General features: G+C 37.3%; 1 protein-coding gene across 16 annotated transcripts; it reads left to right on the forward strand.

The window, feature by feature from the left end:
• The first annotated feature begins 568 nt into the window (after positions 1–568).
• On the forward strand, positions 569–20,453 carry LOC107309927 (uncharacterized). 16 transcript variants are annotated; one of them, XM_085514219.1, is made up of 9 exons: positions 571–895; positions 2,504–2,985; positions 6,959–7,037; positions 7,319–7,395; positions 11,731–11,822; positions 13,528–13,667; positions 16,001–16,104; positions 16,656–16,863; positions 19,496–20,453. In XM_085514219.1, the coding sequence occupies exons 3-6, from the start codon at positions 6,991–6,993 to the stop codon at positions 13,579–13,581; spliced, it is 270 nt and encodes an 89-aa protein (XP_085370345.1). In that variant the 5' UTR covers positions 571–895; positions 2,504–2,985; positions 6,959–6,990; the 3' UTR covers positions 13,582–13,667; positions 16,001–16,104; positions 16,656–16,863; positions 19,496–20,453. The 16 variants fall into 16 exon arrangements, 5 of the variants coding, with proteins under 5 accessions (XP_085370317.1, XP_085370321.1, XP_085370335.1 ...); XM_085514191.1 differs by lacking the exon at positions 6,959–7,037 and having other exon boundaries at positions 569–895; XM_085514195.1 differs by lacking the exon at positions 6,959–7,037 and having other exon boundaries at positions 569–895; positions 16,717–16,863.
• The last annotated feature ends 7,296 nt before the right edge of the window (positions 20,454–27,749 follow it).

A 27,749-nucleotide genomic window follows, 5' to 3' on the forward strand; every position in this document is an offset into this window, starting at 1 on the left:
TCACTGACTCAACTGTTTGATGGCAAGAATGTTGCCAAGTGTCTTTCTGAATACAAATAGAAATCAAAGAAAATTTCCTTATGGGAACTCAAGTGCAGACAGTGACTCTGGTCTGTACCTGAAAGCCTAACAAGCTCTGCCTTTTGTGCCCAGCATCTGGAGATATGCACGTTTTCTCCTGAGTTCTGCATCTTGTTCTTGACAAATTGAATCGCCTTCTCCTACCAATCTTGTGCTGTCAGGACTGTCTATGACTCAATAACCAGTGGTATGTAGTTAAAAATACACTTCAGATTCGTTGTGGCATGAAAACCTCTCAGATAGTCTGCCTGGTTTTGTAGTGATGTCAATATTTATTGCCACTGTCACAGACCAAGGAAGGTCACGCAGACATGGTGAGGATGTTGCATTTGTGGTTCATGTAGGGTTACATAAAGCACTCTTCTTTTGCTTTTGAGTATAAGTGAAATTGCATCATAACTGGTGCCAGCAAGTCGGGTTTTTCAATCTCTCAAAACAGTGTTGGGAAAGGAAGGGAACTAGTGACAGACATATCTGATCACCTGCTTCCAGCTCCACAGACCCTGCTGAGTATGATCCTCAGAGGGGCCATTCTAATGCTGTAGTCCCACAACTCCCATGTGTCAACATATGCAAATGCTGATGCTAAAACAGGCAGTGCCAACTTCCCACAGAACCAATTGCAGTTTTCACTTTCTTTGTTTCCCCAGGGAAGGCAAATAGCCATAAATACACATGAGAGGAAAAAAAAAAGAGAGTAGTTTTAGCCCATCACATAGCCCTGTTCTCCCTCATTATGTGACTGCACAAACAACTGGAAAAAGGGAGAGAGAAATGCCAGGGGCAGTAAGTAGGCACAGTAGAAGACTAAAAGGTAAGCCAGCACTGCTCGTCCCAGCTTAAACTGATTGTGGAACTTAGAGCTCTTGTATTATGTTCTCTCAGGGTAGTTGTGTGAAAGCAGGAGGCAGATGTCCCTGGTTCATTACACCCATGTTAGGCTGACAGGATGAACTCACATTTCAGCTTCCAAAATAGTGCTGTCAGAAATGCTTAAGCTAGTCTAAACATAGCTGACATTCCCTTCACTTACAAAGTGCTCCACATTATCCACAATGTCAAAAATCAAGTACTGATAATTTCAAATGAATCGTAACCTTGCCAAGTTGCTCTTTTAAATCAAAATCATTCTCATCTTAAAACAAAACAAAACAAAAGAACAACAACAAAGACCCCACAACACCCACTTGCTTTACAAAAAGTTTTAATGCTTCAGAAAATGGTATTGAGAATCATATTTCTTAACAATGAATCATATAACAGCGTTACTTACAACAATTAGTTCAAAAAAATTCTTTGACTGCACTACAGTATTTTGGCACTGTGACTAATGTAGTTTGCTGCCTTTCCAATTAATGAACTTTTGATTCTTTTAGCAATTGTACTATGATTAGATCACAGCAAGAACCTTTTCCATGCTTCATCCCTCTCACTGCTATCAAAAGACCTTTACTGTTGGCTTTTAACCTGCCCTTAACTCTTAAGTAGCAGGTTATCATAATCCTTGCTGAGAGCAATGCTGAGAAAAATTATTTTTTACTTTTATCAGTGGTAAAACTTCACTAACACAGGCAAATCCAAGAACTAATCCTACTAACCACTGAAGAATCATCTCCACCACAACCACCTCATGCTTTTGGCTTTATTTTAAGGATTGTGATTGTGGTTCTTCAAGGACAAGTAAGAGTTAATGTCAAAAAGTGGGACAAAAATATAATTGTATATCACAGAATATTACAAAATAGCCTGAAGAATCTTTTCATAGCCCAAGTAATCAACCTTGTATCAAGGTGGGATAATGGTCAATCAAGCTTTCAATTCAAACACAGCTGCTAAAAATCAGAGAGAAGTGTTCAACCACTGAGCTCAGAAAGAGAGTATGGATTCTTGTCACTAGTTGAGAACCTGTTAGAACTCCATGCAGTTATAAAAGCAATCAGAAAATAACTGTTTTGGAAAGTTCTGTTTTACTGAAGATGAAAATGTATGTATTTATCTTACTGGTTAAAATGGTATCTAATGAGAAAAAGAGAGAAATGATTTTTTTTTCCTTCCTCTTCCCCCCCCCCCCCTCCCCCCCCCCCCTCCCCCCCCCCCCCCCCCCACACATAAATTATTAAAGGAAAAAGGTGATTTTTGATTTCCAATAGCAACTAACAGTTATTTTAACCAAATCTTATTAGTAAATGCCTTTTCCTGGCATAGTAGACTGAACAAAGGTGGCCCAGAAGACTATGAGCACGCTGCAATGACCAGTCACCATTTCAGCATATATCTATATTTCTTTACTTTGCACTTGTCTACCTATTGTAATTTATAATTAGATATGTGAGTAATGATAGAACACAGATGTATTTATATTTTGCTTTTGTGAACTGTCACCAGTAGTTTACATGCTGTTTTGTTTTTTTTTTTCTCCTAGGTTAATATGTATCTAGTAGAAGTTTTGTAATACACTCTATTTGAACTCTTGCTGTTAAACAGAATTTGAATGAAAATCTGGAAACCAACAGTTCTCTCAGGAAACTAATTTTTACTGTTATGTGCTGCACTTTCATACACCATTATAGTTTCCTATACCATTGTGTAATTTAGTTCAAATATTGATTAGTAATTTCGTAAATCTGAAAAACACAATTCCCAGGTGATGACCATGACCCTAGAAAAAGTTTTGAGAAAACAACCTCATTACGAGACGTACCTTGCAATAGATGTTTGTTTAACTGGAAATCCACCAGAGCAGCTGCCCAGTGCAACGGTACATATTTGCTTCTGAATCCTTTCTCAAAGGCGCTATTTAAACATGTTGATGAACTGGACTGGATTTCTCCCCACCTCCATTCCAGCAAAACAAGGAGACTCAGAAGAAAAAATTTGTTTTGTTTTTGCAAGTAGTGCTCCGTGGTAAGTGAGAAATTTGCTTTCTATGATTCTGTTGAAATAGGAATGTGAAAAGTTTCCATATACCTGCACAGATGCAATGTCTGTGTGTACTTCTGCTTAGTCACATTTACACTTGAAAATGAATAAACTTCTACTTCTAGAAGTGTTTGTATATGGAGCTCCTACTTGTCCATATTTGGCTTGATGTAAAAGATCTGACTACTGCAGCTTCCCCATTTTGGAAAGAAGGAAACAAGAATTACCATGTTGAGAATATCATTTCAATTCAAGATATACAACTTGTTTCAGGTCCGGTTGTGATTTTTAACCTGTGAATAAGTGACACTGATACTAAGAATTTTATGATGCGTACATCTGTACTAGCTATCACTTAGCTACACACAGCATCCTTAGCAGTAACTCAGAACAACAGAAAATTTTCAGTCACTCCCGTTCTGGACTTAGTTCAGCACTGTGACCTAGAGGGGAAAGTTTGCATTGCCTGAGCCAGTTACACTTTACACTTCCTTTCTGGGCTCTGTTTTAGCTTTTCTTCGGCCAGTGTCTGCAAGGGAATTACTTCAGCCTGTCAGCACCTGACTTTAATTAGCTCGAGAAGTTTCTCAAAGGACTTTTCTCTTGGAGCAATTCTAGAAATTCCACAGAAAGGAGTAAGGAGTGAGAAAAAGGCAGATCATTAATAGATGATGGCTGAGGTGGTGTCAGTCTTCCTTTACTGCATCCCTGGCCAAAGATGTAAGTTGTCAGAAGGAACTGGATCCAGTGTCTCTTCTACTGTTGTCGGCAGCATTTACGCACGTGACCAACTTCACTCTTGCACAGAAGATTAGAGCTAACAAAATAGTACATTAAGTGCCACCAAAACAAAAGTGCTCAAGACAGAGATTATGTTTTTATAATAAAATGGGAACAAAGAGTACAAGATGAATCATGCTGTTAAGATGTGTGAGAGTTTGTGACACCTGTATCAAACCAAACTAGAAGTGTCCATCAGCTGCTTACCTTTCATATTTGTTTTGTGTCTTCATCTGCACTGTCAATGGAGATTGTGAACTTCAATTGTGAAGTAGAAACATGGACTGCATCCTGAAATACTCCTGTAAACTAAACACTTACTACTGGCAAAGGAAGGTCTATCTGAGTAACCCCGTCATACCTTAATGTTTTTGCTGCAAAAGTGGAAAAAAAAATCAGTAAAAAGAAAATCAATTAAAAAACAAACATATTTCTGCTGCATCCAGCATTTTTGTTCCACTAATCAGAACGCTGCATATTAATCTGATTTAAAAGAAGGATAAAACTATTCCCTCTTGACAGGACTTCTGTGGGGGGCTTGAGAACAAAGCAGAATTTTCTGTTTTTTTGTTTTTGTTTTGTTTTGTTTTGTTTTGTTTCTTTTTAATTAACTTATGCCTTTCTCCCTCCCCCAACTTTTTTTTCTAAAGTTTTTTTCTATAGTTTTTATATGGTTTATAGAGAAACTGGCCATGGTAGTTATGAAATCCAAACCGTGGAATGAATCATAGATAGTAATCTTGACTATTACTGCCTGCAAAACTCATCAGTGGCAATGACATGATACTTTAAGTCTCAATTTTTAGTTCTGGTGATAGAAAAAGTACAATATTATTTTCCTCCCTATTTCACAGTGTGAAATTTAGTTAGTGCTTGATGAATGTTTTGATTGTTTAAAATCGTCTATGAGTACTCATCTTTCGATTGCATATCTGAACTTAATCTTCTTAAACTTTCTTAATATATTTCCAAAAAGCATAAATCTTAATTTTTTTATTCCTTTCCTCAAAATCTGAATGCTTTAACTGTGATATGACCTATGAGCTGATATCTGACATAAGTCTGTGCATTCCATGATTTGAAAGAGAAAATCAAAGTATTGCCAAGATGGCGAATCTTTCCCTTCTCTGAACTATACATACTTGGATAATACTATTGATTTTTTAATGTGGTTAATATTGCCAGTCTGTGGTTCTGAATTTTTGCTTTCTGGTACTAGTAGTTAAAAGCAACAGGCTACAGTCATGTCAAATTATGTACTAAGAGTGTCTGTTGTGTGACTTTCAAGAACTAGAATTTGTGACCCAATCCTATAAGATTTGTAGTAAATATGTACATATGAGGTTGAATTTACAGATTTACCTGATTTTCTCTCATGAGAATAGAGAAGGTAACAACAGTAAGCTTTGCAAACCATTGAGGTTCACTAGGAAGTGTTTGATTTATTACAGAAGAAAAGCAATGAAAATGTTTGGTTAACTTCATAATGATCCATTGCGCCTCAGAAAAGTGGTACATAAAGTAACTAATATCACATGACTTCCTAAGCATGGATGTGGATTGAACTTCATCTCTTGTAGATTTTAGACATTATAATAGACAACTTTGTCATCTCAAGGTTATACACAGAATGTTTTTGCTTGGTACTGTCTGTGAGGAGACCAGAGAAGCTTTTACTGGTTTGACATGTAGCCACTGACCTCTCTACCAGATGGTGGAGGCTGGAGCACACTGATGCATCACACTGGTATTTGTTGCTTTCCTCAAGACAGCACAAGGCTACTCCTTTGCAGCCACTGATTTGAAAAACTCATACATGTCTTATCATGAATGAGATTGATGGAGCTGCAGCTCGTTACTCTGGAGTTTCATCCTTGGGGACTGAAAACCTTTTCACTGAAGACCACCAGTCCTCTCCTTCCAGTCTTTCTTTCTATGGTGAAAGAAAGTGTCAAATATGCTGACTCAGTATCTTAGAGGGATTTCTTGCACACTGATGAATAAGTCTAATTGGTCACCACCCAAAAACACCATCAGAATTACTTCAAGGATTCCAGTGACTCCATTTTACATGAATGGCCTTTGTTTATGGTGGGTAACACCCACCTTCTAAGTTTAGTTAAGGCAATTTCTGAAACACATCTGTTGTGATTTTATGATTTGCTCCCTTGTGAATCAGAGAAAGATCTTCGGTTTTCAGAAACTCCTTGATTTATTAGCTTCAATCCCAATTAATTGTGTTTGTTGACTTTTCTGCCAATAATTAATCCCTTCATTTCCAAACAAAAGTGCATGTGTACAGAAAATAGTTTTGATTCAAAGATAATTTTGTTTCAAAAATGTAATTAGGTACAAGCCAATTTTGATTAACATAGATATTTTCTACAAAAGTTATTTTAGTTAAACTCACAGAACAAAAACATTTAATTATTTCAACATACAAATTTATACAAATGCATAAGGTAAGAGTTATCCTGACATGCATGGGGGAATCTCATAGAGAAAAATATTCTCAGAAAGTTACTTACTATTTTTCAAAGTAAACTATTAGAAAAACAAATACGGGACAAAAAGTTAAACATGTTTTATTACTTCCAGCTTTGCACTTCTTTCTTCTGTGTTATTCTGGAGAACAACTCAAAAAAAATAATTCCTCAGGAAGAATACACCAGTCTACAAGTTAAATTTCTGATGCCATTTAGTTAAATCGAGCCTTTAGATACAAGAACTAAAGACCTGATTCTTCTTTACACAAAAGTCTCTTTATACCACTCTAACAGTACAGAAGGGCTGTAAAACAAATAACGCAATGAATGCCTGATTAAATGCCTACTGGCACAGACCGGAACAGTGAAATGAAAATTAACCTCCCAAATTTTAGTAAGTATTTTTATAATTTGAGAGCATTATGACTGCCATGAAAATCACCAACAACAAAAGGATAGAAACAAACTCACTACTTTTTATTTCATTTTTACGGCAGAGGATTTCAGGAATTGATTGAAGCTGTGAAAAAATAAAATAGATGACTGTGAAGGCCTCTGTGGATTTTGCATAGGAACAATTGTCTTTGTTTTTGGAGAAGTTGCAACATGAAAATAAGTGTTTATGATAGAAATGCTGACATAACATTACTAGTAGCACCTCTACCAGATTGTTACAGTGTCTGTTTACTCAGGTGCAGCATTAAATAAGAGATGTGAACTCACCATGGCAACTCCTGCATCACACTGCAGATATGCTGCTTCTAAGATACGGTAAACATTTCTGAAGAAATGTATCTGAATATGAGGTAAACATCTATCAACTTTGTATTATTTTTCAAAATACTTTGCTATACAGTATAACAAAAGGTGGTGTAGCTTGATGTGATGTAAATACTGGACTTTGCCTTTTGTTGTCCTATGATTATTACCTCAAAATGTAAATTTAGGTAGCTCCCAAATCCCTACGAGAAAAATAGTGGCAAGAGATTTACCAAGTTTCTCCAAAATTTCCTTATGGATTCTTAACCTGGAGTCTCACTTGACCTTTTCAGGCCTCCATCTGATGTCTCTGCACAAATACTGCTGTTCAACATAAGAGATCCAATGGAATTATATGAATTCATACAAGGTTGGAAATAGGTTTTTCTGCTGAACTGTTTTGCAGCTCAATTTTAAATTTACAACTGTTTCCCCTGATATAATTGATATAATTAAATAAATCTCAAAAAAATGAATACAGATATTAACATGCAAAAGTTCTATGTTCTGTAATAATTATTTAGATGAGTTCTACTAACCAGTATAACCTATTTTATTTTATTTTATTTTATTTTATTTTATTTTATTTTATTTTATTTTATTTTATTTTATTTTATTTTATTTTATTTTATTTTATTTTATTTTTTTTGCTAATATTCTCAAAATATAAGTTTTAAAGAAACCAGGATCTTCCTAAATGTAGAAGTCATGAGAAGGAGTTCTCATGAGAATGACTTCTCATTCACTTCTACTCTGTAAGAATCTCATGGAGTGCATCCATCTCAAATGTAATTTATTTCATTTACAGCACTGTTTCCCTACTGTGTTTTTTATTTTCCTCTCATGAAGCATTATTCAGGTCCACAGTAAGTGATGACGCACAGCAACAGAAGGGATGATTCTCTTCAAAACGGTTCCATGCCCCAGATTCAAGCAGCCTTGGCCATGGCTCGTAAGCCTCTCTCTCCCCTGCCTTGGGACCTGGGTGCTTCTGGGTGAAGCTCAACTCTCCATATGCCCCAGAAATCAGTGCCCTCTGCAGACCCCAGGAGGATGGATGTCTTTCTTCCCTGAAGTACTGCATTAGGATGCATTTAACCTCTGATTATTATTATTAGTGGGTACAACTCTTGCTGCTATTCTGATGAGAAGGAATGATTCAAGTGGTTCTGGAGAAACACCACTGAAGGGTGCCTGTTCCAGGATTTAAAACAGACTTTTCTGTTCTATTATGGTTTAAAATTTTCTTTGAGATGCTCATGATGCTCAGTTTTGACTGTGCCATTGGCCAGTCTAGGGATAAAGTAAACCATGTTCCCATGGTCATACAATTTATTGCAGAGTGCCTGAGCTGTACCTTAGCTTCCCATCTTCTTCAGCCCTCCTTTCCAAGCAGTAATACCTCTGCAATTCTGGTTCTGTGGAGAGGGTACCATTTGTTTCATTCTTTTCTCTTTGGTGTCTATTGGACTTCACATTGGCCTGCTGACTGTCACTTGTGTTGACATCCCCCATAAGTTTGCAAGATACTGAAAACTAGAAATTGTTGGTTTCAGTTCTCAGATGATTGAAATAATAACCTGAACTGATTATAAAATAATTATTATCTAGATTATGATTAAAGATCTTGGTTTATATGCTCACTGTAGTTGTAGACATGTAAGTAGATTATCAAAGCTGGCTTTGATTTTCTTGTATTGACTTGAGATCGTTGTGTTTAACAGTCATGGAGGTATATCTGTGCTGTTGCTTGTCCTTGTCTATGTAAATCCATGTCACTAAACCCTCAGCAACCTGTATCTAGGTAAGCCAAAGTTTTCTTTATGTGGCTACCCAAATAGAATCGTACCACTTTCTGTAAGTAGTGACAGCCAGAGGTGGGACTTGACCAGCATCACACTCGGCTGTCTTTGAATCCATGGCCTGAATAGACAAGTTTCTATTTATAACTGGATTTATAAAAATGGTATTTGGCATGAGTACAGACTGTTGCTTGGACTTTGGTCTCTGATCCGAGGGGGAGGTCCCTGCCTCAACCTCTTTCCTGCATGAAATAGCAGCCACAACAGTGAGCCATGGAAATATCACATCTCACTATTCATTTTGCAGTAGACATTCACTGGGTGCACCCAGTCATTAAAAATCAAGTCACATCACATCCCTTTGCCTTATTAACTTGCATCACAAGAATTTATTTCTTCTTTTCTTCTACCTGTACCTGTTTTACTCCTGAATCTGTACCAAATATTATGAGATGTTATTAAAATATACTGTTTTATTCTGCATAGAGTTTTATTTTCCTTAAAATTCTCATTTCTAGTTTTCTTTCTGAAAAAAGTTTGTGTCATCTTTGTAGAAATTAAGTGTCAGCATTCATGTGGGAAATACCTTAAAAATCAATCATTACCTTCTTAGATTTATGGATAAGATGACAATTTTGTTCTAGTTCTGTGTTTGTGTGGTGCTTTCATTTACAGCATTTGAAATGGAATGAATTTTTCCTTTTTGTATTAAATATTTCTGTTTGACATCACGTAGTAATTCCTTATCAATGGCCTCTGAAATTAGCAAGCCTTAGAAACGGATATAGTATTATACAGCTTACTACAGAGTATAAGCATTCCAAGCCAAGGGAATGGAACACACTGAGTCCTGAACTGATATAGGAAACAGCTAAACCCGTCTAACAGACTTATTGATACAAATGGTCCATTTCAAAAATTGCATTCCAAAGTCACATCATTCATATTTCTTCCTCTACTTCTTTTTCTTTAAAATTTAAGCTATCTGATTTAAAGGAAAAAAGAGATCAAATACTCTGCTTTTATCTTTTTACTGGAAATATTTTGGGTAAGTTCTTTTTCTTCTTGTTTTCCCTGCCAGTGCAGTAAATTTTTTTTAAAAATATCATTATGGATATATTTTACAATATAGTAATGAGTAACAAAACACAAGCACATCCATTCTCTTAATTAAATGAGGTACAGCTCTTTGGCTGAAACAAACAATAATATTATTTATAACTCAACTTACATTATATAAAGTGTGCTTTCTTCCATAAGAGACTGCAAATGACATGGTAGGGTTCCATGTTTGCTTTACTACTATTCTTTTTTTCTTCCCAATGACTTTCTTGTAGACCTCTCATTTAATTTACAAATAAAACCATGACTTCCTTGATTGCCAGCAATGAAAATTCACCCAGAGACCTGACATCAAGCTGTGTTCTTTCTGGTTTATGCCAAAATAGACTCCAGTTCACCTCCTCAGTGCTGAGGTGGCTCTTGCAGGGCTGGTGGGAACAAAAAGCAATAACAGTTCTTTTGCCAGTAAAAAGATGAAGTGAACAAATTCTCTCAGAAGTAGGAAGACACCAATTTTCAAGTCAGCTTTATAGAAAACAGCTGTTGTTTGAAACAAATGCTCATAGCAGAACTGGGTGGAAAGGTCAATTTCTTGATGTTCCTCTGCAGCCTTCTCTCATCTCCCTTTTGATCATTCCAGCTCAGCATGCATTTCACAGTGATTCCTGAGGCTAAGCAGCTTGTGGTTGTGGTTGCACAGCCATTTTCCATGGTGGAAGTGCTGGACTCATGTGTTTCTCCCCTCTCATAATTGCTGGTATGATTATATCTGTGTTGGTACGGCTGTGTCTGGGGCTGCTCCACACAGTTGATGGAATTGATTTCAGTGGTAGTCCTTGGGCTCATCGCTCTGGAGTCAAGTCCCCACACAACTCTGCCAACAGTCACATTGCCAGTTCTGTAGGCTATCCCTGCTTTGGGATTTGTGGGACATCAGGTGAAATCTAGGGAAAACAGCTTCCCAATCATTTTTCTCGGATCCCAACCAAAGATGAAATTGTGCTCAGTTCTTCTCACTTAGCTGTAAAACCTTCCAAAATAATATGCTTTCATTGTTATTATTATTATTTTTTTAAGTCACTCCCCCACATGATAACTGACAAATTATATCTTTGCTGTGTCTGATTGAAATACCATACTTTGGAATTATCTATGAAGTGAGCTCCACCATGCTTTTACTACATACCTAAGACCATTCAGAACAGATTGAAGGACAACAGAAAAATCGATCATAACATTTCATGACTTGTTATTTATTGATATGGCAACTAAAATTTTTATTATTGTAATTTCTCTTTATGGATGAAATGCAGTTTGGGAAGACAGATAATACGCTCCTCAATTGCTACTCATCATTTTACTGGTGGATAGTCTAGTGGATGTAATTTTTTTATAAATATAAATATATACTGCATACAGTAAGCTTTATTAAAAAGTGCTAAGATTTGTGGAGTAACTTCTCCACATCAAAGAACATTTTTAGCAAGCATAAACTTTGTGAAAAACCTGACTAACAATCATATTATGATGGTTATTGGTCAACAAAGAATATACAAAATCTCCTCTCCTCTCCTCTCCTCTCCTCTCCTCTCCTCTCCTCTCCTCTCCTCTCCTCTCCTCTCCTCTCCTCTCCTCTCCTCTCCTCTCCTCTCCTCTCCTCTCCTCTCCTCTCCTCTCCTCTCCTCTCCTCTCCTCTCCTCTCCTCTCCTCTCCTCTCCTCTCCTCTCCTCTCCTCTCCTCTCCTCTATTATATATTAGTACTTTCTGTTCTGTAATTTCCTATATTCTGTTGCAGCAGTAATCAACTGAGTTGTTGGTAAATTAAATGATCTGTCCCACAGACAAATCTCAGCAATTGCTCCAGACAGTGCAGTTAGAGGTGGCCAACTCTGAACAGTCTTCCAGCACTCACAGTTTGCTGAGTAAACATGAGGTAGGGAACAAAATCATTTATTTTGACCAAATAAGCAATAGCTGTGGTTAGAATAAAGATTCAGTGAATTAAGGTTAAGCATGCAACCTTTGGCATTTTCTACCTCTTGGGTAAATAGCTATTACACTTTGCTCATTTGATTAAGTATTGCTTCCAAGTCACCTTTCTTATTTTCCTCTTCAAAAATCACACCAAAATCTGCCAGTATGAAAAATTTGCATATTTTGGTGCTTTAACATTAATTTATTCCTGGGAAAGCGTGGTTTCTCTTCACTCAGTCCAGGCAAAAAGCTACCACTTTGTTTTGATCAAGCTTTCCAGGAGCCTGAATGGAAATTTTTAGAAAGAGGAAGTTTTTTGAGGCTGCTGCTGTGTGCTAATACAGCAGAAGCAGATAAGGCATTGTTGTGGCATTCTGAGCTAATGTGTTCCAGCACCTATTACACTTGGAAAATCAGCCTGTGTTTTTCTTTGGGAATCTTTCATTACTTTGTTTTTCTTTTTCCTGTGAATATATGTTAGTAAGAATGAAATGGTAACATCACTTGGTGGAAAAAGGAAAAATGAGGTGGGTAGATACATAAGTAGAAACGTGCAATAAAAAGATGGTGTAACAGACTGCGGAAGATAAGCAGGCTGTAACTAAGTTCAGGCTGATTAGAATGAGGCAAAAAGAAAATATTTGATGTGTGCCTGTAGCAACTATCAATATTAATATGAATCTGTAATGGCTGTTAGAAGCAGAAAACTAGGTGAATAAAAATTGATCATAGGATTTATACAAACCATTATGGTGATTTAACTCCTTATGATCAGTGTTTACTTGTGTCCTTGGTAGAATAATGAACCTTTAATTGCAGGCAAGCAATTTTATGTTAGAATAAATCAGAACTTTAGTGCAGCGATTCCATTCATCCAACAGTACAGTTGATTTTGGCACTCATTCAGCATTCTTTAAATTAAGTTTAATGCAAAGCATCTGAAGCACACTTAATAAAGCCATTAGATACAACTCATATACAATGAAATGGTCCTCTATCCTCCCTTTATCTTCTTTTGACCCACACAGAGCTTGTTTTTACAGTAGGGATCCGGGTTTTTTTTTTGTTGCTTTTTTTTTTTTTTTTTTTTTTAATCTCTAAACCAAGGGAAACAATGAGCCAAATAAAACAAAACACATGTGCAACAAAGGTGGTTGATTTCTTAGGCTGAAAGGGTAAAATACAGAATGAATTCTTGTTCCAAGAATGTTTAGTTAAGCATTGAGAAATGTTGTTTTCTAAAGGAATTATACAGATTAAGTGGTCTGGAATGATATCATATCAAATGATTGATGAGTGTATTTTAAAAGCAGAAGATCTTAATTTAGAATGGAAAATAATATTATATTTTAGAATTTATTTTTTCTAGTTTCAGTGTATGTTAAACAAGATGTGACCTGTCCTGAACTTGAGCCTCACTTGAGAAGTAATACAAAATGTTATTAAAGTACAGACATGCTAACAGAACAGCAAAATTCCATCTACGTCAGTGTTGAGGCTCCCGAATGTCTCAGGCAGCCCCTGCTGGAGGTCCAGAGCAAACTCCCTTCAAGTATTACCAGAAACCTGTCAAATACCTGAAGCAGAATAACCTGGAGGTCTTATAAGCTTTTTTGTTGTTGTTGTTTTTAACCATTTAAAAGCAGATTTTGTGACCTTTGCAGTGCAATTGGAAGAGCACATGTATGCTCATGGGAGATGTTCTGGGTAGTGAGTGAGCTGCTGCTGGGGAGAACATGGGGTGTGGAGGTGGTGGTGGGAGCTACTGACATCCACTATGTTGGAGATGGCCATCTCACCTCAGGTATGTGGGTGGGTCCTACATGACAGCTTTCTCTGGTGAAGAGATAGGAGTACTTTTGTGCACCTCAGCTGAGGCCCCTGTGGTGACAACACTGTCTTCCTCCCACTGAGGAGGACGAGTTGCAGGGGTTTGGGCTGGGGATACCACCAGCATCAGTTGGCTGTCATGCTCAGCATGTAGGCAGCTGAGATGATGATAGTGAGGAGCCTCTGTCCAGGACCACTCTGTCCTGGTACTATCAGTACTCCATATTATGAAATCATGAGACAGGCTGTTTGGATGCAAAGGCACAGTGCACTGCAGAGCTGTGTTTCCTGGTTTCTCTAGCAGCCTCACACAAGCTCTGATGCTGAGAGGAAGACACTGTGGGAAGTACTGCATTTCCTAGGAGCCTCCACATGATTTCTGATTCTGGGTGATGGGTGAAGTGTTCTCATGTCTTTTCTAGGAGGTGAACCATGAAGGGATTGACGATAAAGACTCAGACTGACTCTCTCTCCTCTGGTTTTACTTTTGGTTCATTTTGATACATTGGTCTGAATTATTCTGTATTATCTCACATTCCTTTTAATAAATTAGTTTCTCCTGTCTCAATTGGGCTTTTCCCCTCTTCTTTCCACCTCCCCCCTTCCCTTTCTCCCAAGGGAAGTGGGGTGTGTCGTGTTATTGACTCTTCATACCATGACAGCCTTCCTGCCAGCTGCAGGGCTTAGAACAACTTCAATTTGTTGTGCTGTAATGCCACTGCCCCAGCAGCTGTCACAAGCATCTCAGCTTTCCGGATATCAGTCAGAGAGATGACTGGCAGCAGAAAGGTGCGCATCTTCATCAGCCTTCTGTCCTTGCCAGAGGCTGCTTAGTGCTCTGGAAAATAGGAACAGGTTAAAGCATTCCTTAGGAGAATGGGGCAGGTTTTGATCAGCATGCTGGTTTAAAAAAATGAGTGTTTTGAGGGCTTATTGTGAAGCTTCTAATGTCTCTACGAGAATTATCAGTAATTGCTTGAGCTAGGAAGTGGAAAACCTTAAGACAAAAGACAGTTATTGATGCTACAAATCAAGGAAAGACAATTACAGTGACCTTCCAGAAAGTAACAGTGTAAAGAGAATGAGGTAATTCTGACTTTGTGTATGAATGTGGGAAGAAAATCAGAGGATATTAGCAACATTATCTAAAAAAAAATACTTTCAGGTTCTGGTGACTGATATTTGATAATGGCAAAAATCTCCCCAGTCACCAAGCACCTAGCCTCCTAAAAATTGTATTAATGTTGATAATAAATTGCAAATGCTTTGGTTACATGTAGGTATTGAAGACATTGTAGTTCCTCATCTACTAATCATGCCATCTGAAATGCCTAATTACATATGTTTTTGTTTGTTTTAGATTAGACTTGGGAAATAGGCAAACATTCAGGAGAAATTCCTGAAATAAAAAACATGTCATTTCTGTTTCAGTTTAAGATTTATTGTATCATCAAAATATTGCCACTTGCAGTAACTGCAGAAGACAATTAATCAGAATGAACCCCATGAGTTTCTATTATTATCAGAGCAAGGTCCTTCATATGCGTAAGTCACTATAAAAGTAATGCCTCCTATTTATTTCCATGCAAACTACAACAATGAGCACAATAATACTACTTGATAACACAAATTATCAGCTACATAAAAAAATTTTTTCAACACAGTCACCACGATTAGCTGTGCATTTTCACAAGTGATAAACAAGAGCCTGAACGCCACGCTTACAAAAATCTGCATCAGCAGAGGTGACCCACTGTTTCACAGCAGCTATAGTGATGTTGTTGCTAGGAAAATGTTGCTGATGTAGTCCATCTGTATTGGCCTGAACAGATGGAAGTCAAAAGGCACCAAATCCTGATTATATGATGAGTGTTGTAGGACAGACAGTCCATCCAAAACTAGAAATGTGCTACAAGGTCTTCAGAATGGTATGGATCCTGGTGTTATCTTATTTCAAGAGGGACATTGTCTTCTTCTCTGACCAGACTATGGAATTTTGAGCCTTCAGCTTTGCAAAATAGTAGTCAGAATTGTTGGTTTGTCTGGGTTCCAGGAAATCCAGAAAGATCACCCCTTTCCTATCCCAATGAACAGTGAATACTGTGTTACTTGTTGAGAGCTGCAACTTGAACTTTTTGTTTTATGAAGAATTCACATATCACACTCCAAGGACTGCTGATTTGATTCCAGCTTGTAATGGTGATACCACATCTCATCACCGAGAATGATGTGGTCCAGGAAACTGTCACCTTCAGTCTCGTACTGGTTAAATAGGTTGTGAACAACTTGTATACTGTGTTCTTTCAGATCCTGTGTGAGCATTTGTGGGACCCACCTGATGCAAACTTTGTACTGAAGCTGTATTCTTCTCCATGCACAGTTCCCTGGTCATAATCATGTGTTCTGCGCAGGTGAGCTGATTGACACACTTCATCCACCTCCTAACTGTGCTCATATTCACCATTTGTTCTCCATAAATGTTCAGTGTTGAAGAATGACAGTGGGTGCAATTTTTTTCCTGCATGGAGGAATTCAGTGAAACTTTGATCATATGCATTTCCATGTCAGATACATTTTGTCTGACTGCCCCTCTGCTGCCATCTGTTGCATGGCAACAAAATATAATGGAATATTGGTGGGAATTTTCAACCTAGGACCATAGAATCTTTTGAGATGAAATAGACTCTTACAGATTATCTAATCCAACCTCTCTGCAATGAACAGGGACACCCACAGGTAGAATAGGTTGCTCAGAGACCCATTCGGCCTGATCTTGAATATCTCCAGGGATTGGGCTTCCACCACCTATCTAGGCAACCTAATCCAGTGCCTCACCACCCTTATATTAAAAAACTACTACTTTATTACCAATCAAAATATTCCCTCTTTTACTTTGAAACCCTCTCCTCTCATCCTGTCACCATAGATCCCACTAAAGATTCTATCCCCTTTTTCCTTATAGCCCCGCCCTTTATGTACTGAAAGGCTGCTATCAGGTCTCCCTGAAGCCTTCTCTTCTCCAGGTTTAACAGCTCCAACTCACTCAGCTTGTCCTTGCAAGTGAGGTGTTTCATCCTCGGGATCATTTCTGTAGCCCACCTCTGGGTGTGCTCCAACAGATACATACCTATGCTGTACTGAGAACTCAACATCTGGACACAGTGCTCCAGGTAAGATTTCACCAGAGCAGAGTGAAGGGGCAGGATCACCTCCTTCACTCTGCTGGCCTCACTTCTTTTGATGCAGCCCAGGATACAATTGACTTTCTGGGCTGTGAGGACACACTGCTTGTTCACGTCCAAATTTCCATCCACCTGTACCCTGAAGTTTTTTTCCAGAAGGGTACTGATTAAACCTATCTAGGTCTCTCCGGATGGCATCTTGTCCCTTAGATCTGTTGACTTCTCCACACAGCTTGGTGTCATCTGCAGACTTGCTGAGGGTTCACTGCCATACCACCAACATTTGTTTCTGATGTCATGGGCAAGCATAATAAAATAGGAGGCATTACTTTTGGAGCCGCTCTCTACAAATTTTATTCTAAAATTTCGAATGCCTACAGTAATACCACTCCAGTTTATATTTTAACTGTCAATAAGTTATCTTTAATTGCAATAGAATCCTACCAATTCTATGAAAAATATCAACAACTTGAGTTACATAACTGGGGTAAACGCAGCATTAAACACTTTAATTTAGAAGTGCTTATTCACAAATTGACATGGTGTCTCAGCAGGAATTTGGGACTAAAACTGAAGTTATTTGGCATACTTTATGTATAATTGGGCTAATTAACTGCAAGACTCAGCATAAGTCACATTTTCCAAGATCTTGATGTATCCTACTTTACCTGAAGACTTTCTAATTAATACTGAAATACATATACAACTCCCAACTCCACTCCATTGCCCAGCCTCCATAATTCCTTAACAGAAGTTTAAGGCTTTGTGATCAGGCACCTGCGGGGTCACACTCTCAGTTCATACCCACTGCACAAGTGTGTCTAATGTTCAATGCTCTGATGTTTTCATGTTCACCGTTGCTGTGCACGCCAGTATAGAGGTGGCAAGTAAATCCTGGAAAGTCCCAGTAAACCTTTATCAAGCAGATTTGGAATATTTGGCTAACAAATATTGTGAATATCTGTTATGTGGACTGAGCCTGCAGCTCTCATGGAGTTTGTAATCTGAGCTTGCAGACAAGTCAGCATATGATCTGGCATGACTTGAAAATGCCATATGAGTTCAGTTGAAACTAACTGTAAGTCAAAGTCTAGTTTGGCACAACATCTGAGCCTAAAAATACCTTTACAAATTGTAAAACATGGAAATATTTATTCTGCAAATATTTAACAGAGAGAATACAACTTTTTATTTTGAAACCAGAATATGACTTTTTATTTTGAAACCATTGCTTTGTTTCAAAAGTGACATACAGTGAAGTCAAGCAAGAGTTAAGTAAGTTCAGAATGAAATGACCAAGCACATTTAAAACAGCTAGCCTGGTTGAACTACCACAGGCTGCTCTATTGGCCATTATGCAGAAAGCACTAATATGTCAGTCTATCAGGGAGAAAAATAAAAGAGACACATTTTGTGTTATTCAGCCCTGTTTCAAGTTATGCTTTCATAGAGTTGAGTCTGATAGAAAACTTCATTGTGATCCATCTGCCTCAGCTTGTTTAAGAACAGAATGCAAACAGGTTCAGAAGAGAAGGCCATGACCTCATCAACTTGAATACCCACCCAACACTGTGATTGTCATTAACTTGTAGTTGTTGACCAAAGGGATCATAAATGTCCTATTACAAGTAGTGACTGATACTGGCTTTAAAATCCAGAGACATTCCTGTTAAATGAATCAGCAAGTTACTTTGACTGTAGTTACTCAGGCTTTATTTTATTGTGAAATACGTTATGACCTGGCACCTATTTCACTTGCCTGTGTTGAAGTAATGATATTCAAGAATGGAAAGATAATAAAATACACAAAACATAGCTTAATGATAATCATTCCCATTTAATACAACTAAAGGAACCGTGAGGATTTTGAAGTAGAAAAAGCCCATTCAGGCATGCAGTCTGAAAAAAATTTCAATGTTCTGTTTATATGTGGAGTTAAGATTCTAGCCTGCTGCTCAAAATTATCTCTTAAGTGGGAAGAACATATACACACATCCTTGATTATTATTAATTCCTTGAATCAGGGACTTGGTACAGTACAAATAATGCAAACTTAAAAAATATTTATTAAAAGAGCATGAAGACAATCTCCTATATGCAAAAGAAATTGCAAGGTGATGTCAAAGAAACTAAACTCATTTCAAGGAAGTTCCAAGTAAGGTGGTGCATTATTTGTAGCATAAGAAGAAGAAGAAAAAAAACAATGACATATTTAAAACTCTAAAGTTTTTGCAATATATTTGGTATAATTATTTTATTTTCAGTTCATGTGTTTTCTATAACATACTATTTTTTTTTTGTTTCTGAAAAGTTGTTTCCCCTCCACTGTTTCTAAGATCCTATTTTATCAGTGGTTGTTTAAAAATCAGATTTCATTGATGTCTGAAATAGCAGGGAAAAATATCAATTGTAATCACTTCAAAGAGATTTCACATAGGTGTAAGCTGATTTCTAATACTGATTAAAGAGTTGAAGCATAAAATGTTTCCACATAAAACAACTTTTTGCTTTAATAGAAGCACAACTATTTCTTTATTCCTTACCATAAAATGTGTCCAAAATTTTATGCATGTGGATGTTTCTATAAATCAAATTTTCTCTACCTGGTATTGTTACAAAGGAAAACAAAACCGAAGAAGGAAATGTAAGCCACTGCCTGCACAGCATATAAGACATCATAGACAGCATTTCAAGACCCAAGACAATAACTGAAAGTGCCAGAAGAATCTAAATATGAAGCCATGATGACCATCAAGATTGTGACCCTCAGGGAACTATGGTTGTGACTTAACTTCTGCTAAATGTTAATGTGTGCTATTAATCAGCTTATTTCAAAACTGTGCAAAAGAAAAACTTAATTCTTTCTGTTATCTGTATCCTTGTTATATATATAGATAGATATGCATATTGATTAATACTTCCAAGTTCAAAGTACCAGACGCAAACAATTCCTGCTGAGTAAACTTTGTGTATTGTGCTTTGAAAGACTCTTTCATATTCATTAGCATGTATGTGAAAAGCCATTACTTTTATTCCCTTTATCTTTTGGACTCCTGTGCCTTGATACAAGGAGAAAAGAGACTGTGATGCCCACAGGAAGAGGAAGGATAAACCTTAGCAAATGAAAGGATTTATCACTATTGAAGGGTTATGAACGTTTGTTGCATTTTACTTAACATTTCATCTTGATGCTGCTTCAGAACAGGTTATTATTTAATAAATATTGAAAGATTATTTTGATTGTTAGTTAAAACCTGTCATTCGTGCTAATTTCTATTCAACTGAATGCTAATGAAAATTTCTTTACATGCCAAGGATCCAACAGAGCTTACTTTTTTTCTTAGAAAAACTGAGCACCTAAGAGAAAAACAGAAAAGTAAATTCCAGGTGATTCCATTTATTCACATTCCTTTCTCATGAATCATCTCTCTCCCCGTATATGTTAAAGGAGAGGGAATGTGAAAAGTTCATTGTTACATCAGCTGCCATCTACTCAGTCAATTTGGCAGCACCTTGGAGTCAATAAAAAGTAAAATATGATTGTACAGCCTCGTGTCCCACTTGTTTTTAAATTATGTCAGCTCTTTCAAATTAAAATTCCTCAAAAAGTGGCTTGCTTTTTGGTGCAGCTGTCTTTATTTAGGCTCCTTATTTCTTTAGCTGTTTCAATCCACTACATTTTGCGGCTCAAATAAATTCTTAAAGTTCTAGAATTTGTAATGGACCTATTTTTAGAAAATCTGTACAACCTGATAGAGAAGATAAGAATTCAGTAAGCATGTTTAGCCCTCTGGCCTGATGAGCTCATAGAACTTCGTTTGTTTATATAACAGATACATTTTTCAAATTTCTATTTATATAAGTTACAAAGCCAATGACTTCTTCACAGTCAGATCAATAATTATGCAATAATTATCTGTTTAGATGGATTTCTGCAGGCAGAAATTCCTTTGCTCTACTTGTGGCCTGAGTCAAACAGGAGCTGTACGGCCCAAGTTAATGACTATCAAGCTTGAGCAGTTTGCATTAAATGCATACACACAGCTTTCATTTGGCTCAACTCTCCTAAGAGGAAGCAGGTGTAGACCTTGTAAATATTGATGAGGATATCATCTTTAGCCTATCTCTATGTAGTATAATTAATTGATCAAATGGTACAGCAATGTGTTGCAATATAAGAAAAGACAAAATATTGTAGTCTCTCTCCTTATATAAAGATATTAAGAGGAGACATTCGAGCTGGGATTATCCTGAAAAAAAAAAGTCTCCTTTCACCTTGAAGTCTACTTAGGAATGTTTAAGGGAAAACAGTTTTTGAAAACCTCACCTATCAATAACAATGCAAAAATAACAGAAGAGGCTTTTTGTCATCTCTACGCATCATGCGCTGAGCACTGACTGTTACTCTTTCCCTTGATCTGACACTGATCTTCTTGGATGGAGCCATGTCCTTGATGAGGCTCATAGGTTCCCCAGAAAGCAGCCTGGGATAGCGGTTCACACTCCCATGGATGCGTTGGAGCTCCTATCTGCACAGAGGGGAGGAGTAGATCTGGGATCACTGGGTCCAAAGCAGCAGTGGGGATGGATCCAGAGGGTAGAGCAAGGGCACATAGGAGAGCATCCCTGCCCTGGGACTTCCTTTGACCTTAGTCTTCCTTCCCATTGCTTATTACTTTATTTTAGCAAATGCTGGTTTAATGCAGAATGCAGAAATGTTGCTGGGAGTCACAGACGTCCTGTCTCACCAAGTGTTGATTTTCACAGTTATGTGTCTTTTTTTGCCACCATTTGTTTTGGTAAATCACAGGTGTAGAGGGAGGCATTGGCTCATCATATATTTCTCATACTTAGTTATTTTCATTTTGCCCCTTCATCAAGCAGTCCTGCGTCACCAAGATAAAAAAAAATATATTGATTTATGTTACATATGCACTTAACAGAATAACTTAAAATGCTTTAACAAAAAAACATTGGACCAAGAAATCCTCTTCAGACTTTGGAGATCATACAGAAAATTAATTTTAGACGTGTTTGGTTTCCTTGTTCTGAGATGAAACTGAGCATAGACTCCTGCATCTTCCCACACAGTCTTATCTGGATTTCTTACTTAGGATGAATTATAATTCAAGAATTGTAAAAAACACAAGTGGTGAACTGAGATGATTTAATTAGACTATCCTGAGCAAACCATATTAAGAAATCTAGATTCAGTGCCTAGTGTGCCTACTGTAGTTTCATACCAAAAGTTTCACTACCTCATAGTTCAGTCTATCAGATAATATTCAGCACTATATATTTTCCTTCCAAAATGTTGTTATCCTGCTCCAATGGTGTTGTAAAACATGTTAGTTTTAACAGGCCAGAGGAAACAAGAAATAGAACGGGTCTACACCTAGGAACCAGTTAAATGCTGATACAATTTTGTCAAGGATAACTTTTCACAAAATAGGAAAATCTCAGATTCATTACTGACAATGTCTGCCTCCCCAAATGTTGGAGAAGAGAAAAAAAGCTGTTCAGTGGAAGAGAACCTCCCATGAATGGTTGGCAGGTGCTGTATGTGAAAGTACTGAAGATTAAAGGATGACATTTGAAGTGTCACAGAACAATGGAAAGGGAGCTGGTTGTTTTGCATCCTGCATTTAGCACAAAGACAGCTTTGGATCTGAAAAAATCACAAGTGCATTTGATATAAAAACAGATTTTCTTCTCAGTGCTTAATCAGACATATGTTTTGGTACAAATATACCAGGCAAATTTTGGTTTTCATTGTTGAAAATTGTTGGAATTTTGTACATATCTAGTATTTCCATGCAAACAGGCAAAGCCATTCCCACTTTTTCTTTACCACTGGCATTAATACGTGACCATGCTGAAGGGGTTATGCACGTACTACATAGAGGAACCTGTGATGCCTGGCTAAACTATCTTGGCATAGGCAAGTGTGATCTGGAAAAGAACAGACATTTCCTTTGCTAATGAATCAGTGCTAGCAGTTGGACAGAAACAAACTGTAAAATGCCAGCTCAGCAGGAACACTTCCTCGAACATATAAAAGCTGTTCCTTTCTACATGGCACAGCAAGCTCTTTCCAAGAATTTCCAGGCCAGTATTTTTGCTTTTCAAAGTGTTTTCAAATCCTCCTCTCTTGAATGCCCCAAAACAAACAGAAGGGGATGTAAAAATTTAGAATCATCAGAATATTAAAGTCATCAGTGATGCAAAGCATGAGCACAGCTGGAAGCAGCGTCTCCTTCAGATTTTGCTTCTATCTGGAATATATTTAAAAATAAAAGTGTCTGTTATTGCTGGGAAAACAAATGTGCTAAATAGCAGAGTCATAGAGTATCCTGAGATGGAAGGGACCATTAAGGATCATCGGGTTCAACTCCTGGCTCCACACTGGGCTCCACACTCCTGGAGCACACTGGGATGTTTTAGGGGTGATCAAGCATTCAAGCTATTCCTGATTGCCTCTGGGTTCTGCTGCCAGAGCACCACCTGTGGCTTCGGATTGAATTTTACAGGAGATACGTCGCTTCTATGTAAAAGAAGGATCCTCTGACAGCTTCCACGATTAAAAACGCTCCTGCTATTTGTGGGTAAGCAAAGTGAATGGTTTGTGAAGAACTTGTTCTGGCATCATCACTGGCTCTACTGTGACCATCTCAGCTAAACCTACTGTGCTAGTAAGTTCCGAAAGATGGTCTAGAAGGTGACCTGCTTGAAGATGTCCTGTATAAAGATGTCCTGCAACATGTGGAGCCGGACAGGCAACAACAAGATAGAGGGAAAGATAGGAGACCAAGAGGAAGAGAAATCTGCGAGGTACGAAGATGGGGACACCTTAGGAGATTATATATACTAAAAAAAAATTTACATCATAAAATAAGCAGCGGTAGGGCAAAGAATGTGCCCTACTGTCATCAACTAAATGAGTTCAATATCCTTTTCTGATCACAACAGTTTTGACTTATGTGCTGATATGTACACGATGCTCATGATAAGAAGTGCCTCTTTTTTTTTTTCTTTTTTTTTTTTTTTTTGTAAAAGTGATGCCTTAGAAAAACATGTGTTCTGTTCCTGCTGGAATTTTCCCACTGAAGATAAAATTTGTCTGAAGAGTTTTCACAGGATACTTCTATATCATGCTCCAGCGATGGAAGTTTCGTTTTGACTGTTCTTAATGGTATTTTGTTGAGTCATTTCAAGAAAGCATTTTTGTTTTCTTAACTGAATCAGTGTTCATTTTTAATACTTTAACTGCTCATTTCCATTTAGAACAAAAATGATTCTGGAATAGTAGTTACATTGAAGATGCTATTAAAGTCCAAGGTATTGCTTAACAGAAGAATGACCAGAAAAGGTATCTTTAAATGTTTTCTGATAATATAAATTTAAAAAAAAAACCAACAAACCATTTCCAAATTTAGAGGGAATGGAGTTGTAGCTAAGCCTTTAGTTAAAATATGCTTCATGTGTGTATACCTCATATTATATGCATATGAGTGGAAAGTGGGAATCTGCCTATGCACCAAATTCAGTTCAGATTCTACACCCAACCTTAGAGACACTCAGCTTTAGCTGGAGTTTCTGTGTCTTTTGGAACTCTGGTTATCTAGGGCCATCTTCCTGAGCACATATATAATTTTCTGTGCAGAGTAATTCAGTGCCAACCTTTTTTTCCTAAAAGCAGTTGAGTTCTAGATTTTTATTTTTATTTTTTTAATATAATGACCTTACAAGGAGCGAAAAGTTTGGGTACAGATTTCTCCTCAGCAGGCTCTCTTCTGGATCTTGGTTAGTTCAAACCCCTTTTGCCTATTGACCAAGGGGTAGAAATCACTGCAAGAGAAGTGAAAGGGAGGGAGGATCTAAAAAAGTTCTGATGAATCTGTGACATCTTTCAGGAAAGGCAGCTCTTCATGGGTCCAGAATGAGAGGGATAAAGAGGTGGACATAATCTGTACCATAGGAGGGGTAATCTATATAAAAACTACTTGATTTGGGATTATTGAAGAAGTGGTGCTTAGAGTGGAAGCTGTAGCATTCACATACCCGTTTTCTTAAAATAGGCACCTAAATAGGCATTTGGAATAAATCTGATTCATTCCTTCAGTGCATTAACTCTCCATGTAGAAAGATAGGAACAATAACAACTGCCACAGCGATGATATGAAAATGCATCCTTGAATGCATATGAAGTACTATTCTGACATTTTTCATAGTGATAGTTGGGAGGAAATGAATCAATCTGTCTTTAGATAAGACAATGAGTAAGTGGGCTGCTAGTAAGGGTAAAACAAAAAATTAAAGAACAGCTCATTGCTTTTCAGTGATCTGTTATTAAAAGAGGTTTAAGTGAAAATACTGTGACAAAGAGTGTGATATGATAAAAGTCTTTACTAGATAGAAAACATTTCTCTTTAGTACTTAATGTCTCTAAAAGAATGAGTGAGCTAAATTCTGCTTCTCAGTGCTGATACTTAGACAAATTTCTTAAAAAATCCAAGAATGTCTGTGTTTACCAGCCATATAAGCTGGCTGGCACAATCCTGTCAAAGCATTTTTCTGGCATAAAATGACAAGCAGGAAATCATAGTATCCCCTACAAATGGATAGAAGTAAGTGAAATCTTTTTCACTATGAAGTCACGTCTCTGTGACTGAATATGCCTGCATTCCCATATTCGCTCTCAATCTGCCGTGTGGCCTGTATTTATGTAACTTAGCATTTCATCCATTTTTAGACAAGATTGGTCAAATAGGTAATATTTGAGGACATGGAAGGTCTTGTGACAGATGGAATCATAGATAAGAATAAAAGGCACACAAAGGAGCTACTGAATGGTCAGACTGCAGCTGTTAAGAAGAATTATAATACCGTTGCTGAGAGAACCACCCACTTCCAACTTATTCAGCATTTCATGGATGGCTATGTTTATAGAAGTGGTCGAAAATTTTGACCAGTCTTATTTAGTTGCATGCAAACAAAAGATCTGCATATATAAATCTAATTTATCTAAAGTTGCCTTTAAAGTTTCCCAAACCATTAGTGTACATCCATATTTACTGATAAGTTTAATATATACAGATAAGAACTTTTTAGTACCCCAAAACAAATTCAGTAGGCCTGCAGTAAGCTGGAAATTGAATAAAATTTTACTCTCGGTAAATTATATTGTTCCCTTGTTAAATTCTATAGTAATTTACAATCTTCCCTAGGCAATGTTGTCATTGGCAAGAATCAGAAATGCTTTCTTGAAGTTAGTCAATTTTTTTGCTTAGCACTTAACACATATTAACATATTTTACCAGAGAGCTGTCGAAGAATTTATTCCTTTTTGAGCTTCAAAGGTCAAGATTTTTGGCTTTTAGAATCCAGTCAACTATTCCTGAGTCAAATCTTCCGTTTTTAAAGTAGAATATTAAAATGTTATTTGTAGAAGCAACTATGCTCTTGCTGCCATTTATTTTCACATTTTTTTCTGGAGGTTTTATGTATAAAATGAAAATGCATCCTGACCTGTCAGCATTCTTTCAGCATATAGGTATTCAGTGTATTTGTTATTTGAGAACAATCAGCAGCATCCGATACACTTAAGGGTCCTGGTATTCTGGCATTTACAGAGGCCCAGTGGACAGTAGTTGCCCAGGAATGTCTGTCCTCTCCTCCTTTGGAGGTCTAACAGGAAAAGACATCAGGACAAAGTGATCTGCAGATCCTAGCTCCTAGCTGGTGGGGCCAAAGTGGCTTGGGGCACAAAGCCACCACTACACAAAAAAGTAGCTCTCCTTCTTTTTCGTTTCTTTTAATGCCCCTTGGATACCCCTCAAACATGACAGATGATGCAGTTCTTGCAGTTCTTTTGTTCTCCCAGTGTCTAAATGAGGTTAGTCTTGGATGTGTAAGGACTGTATGAACTCTTGTACAGATAGTGTAGAAGAGGTACTGAAGGATGGGAAAAAAATGATACTTCAGAAGATATTCAAGACGCAATGCATTTGCTGTGTTGTCATCATTTGTTTCCACAATCTTAGACATCTTCAGAACTTAATGTCCTCTTTTTCCTCATCTGTTAATACTGACACAGGATGCAACCTGACATGAAACTCAAAATTTTCCCTCAGCTGTGGAAAGTGCCTTCTGACTGGCAGGGATTTGAAAGAGTAGACAATTGCATTGGCTATTCGGCCAATATTCTTCAATCCAGTTCTTATTCTTTCACTGATGGAGCTGTAATGAAGAATAACTGAGGTGTTTTTTGCTAATACTTTTGACATCTGAAGTCTAAATATGGGATATTTATGGCAGGCCATATGATTTCACCTGTTGACACCTGGGGAGTCACCAGAATTTCATAATCTTTGGAGTATTATATAGAACTCATCCTATCATATGGCATTACATATGATAGGTATTACAGGTATTACATATCAGGTATTACATCCCCGATTCAGTGTGAAAAATGAAGTTTTAAACCCGACACAACATCAATTAGTAGCAGTAATGAAGTACAGCAGTATTTCTTTTCCCCTCGTTCAAGAAGGGGGATTCACTATCTTTCATTCTTTTTGTCTCCTTGCTTTTTTGCTTTCCATGTTCTCCCCCAACAATTTTGTTACCGCTTCAGTTTTGTTTGACATCTCCATGCTGACAGCGAGGTTAAGATTGATGGCCTCTTATGTTCTTCAGTCAAAGAAGATGAATCAAAGTCAATTGTTTTACTAGCTAATAAAAACAGCCTATTTATTCATTTATTTATTTATTGCAAAAATAGCGTAGAGCAAAAGAACTTAGGGAGCAGGGACTGGGAATGACAGGGAAGGCAGTGAAAAGCAATCTTGTTTGCTAAAATGTTTGCTAAAAAA

Source organism: Coturnix japonica, chromosome 1 (assembly GCF_054131305.1).
Source record: "Coturnix japonica strain WE chromosome 1, WE-NBRP24, whole genome shotgun sequence".
Lineage (NCBI taxonomy): Eukaryota > Metazoa > Chordata > Aves > Galliformes > Phasianidae > Coturnix > Coturnix japonica.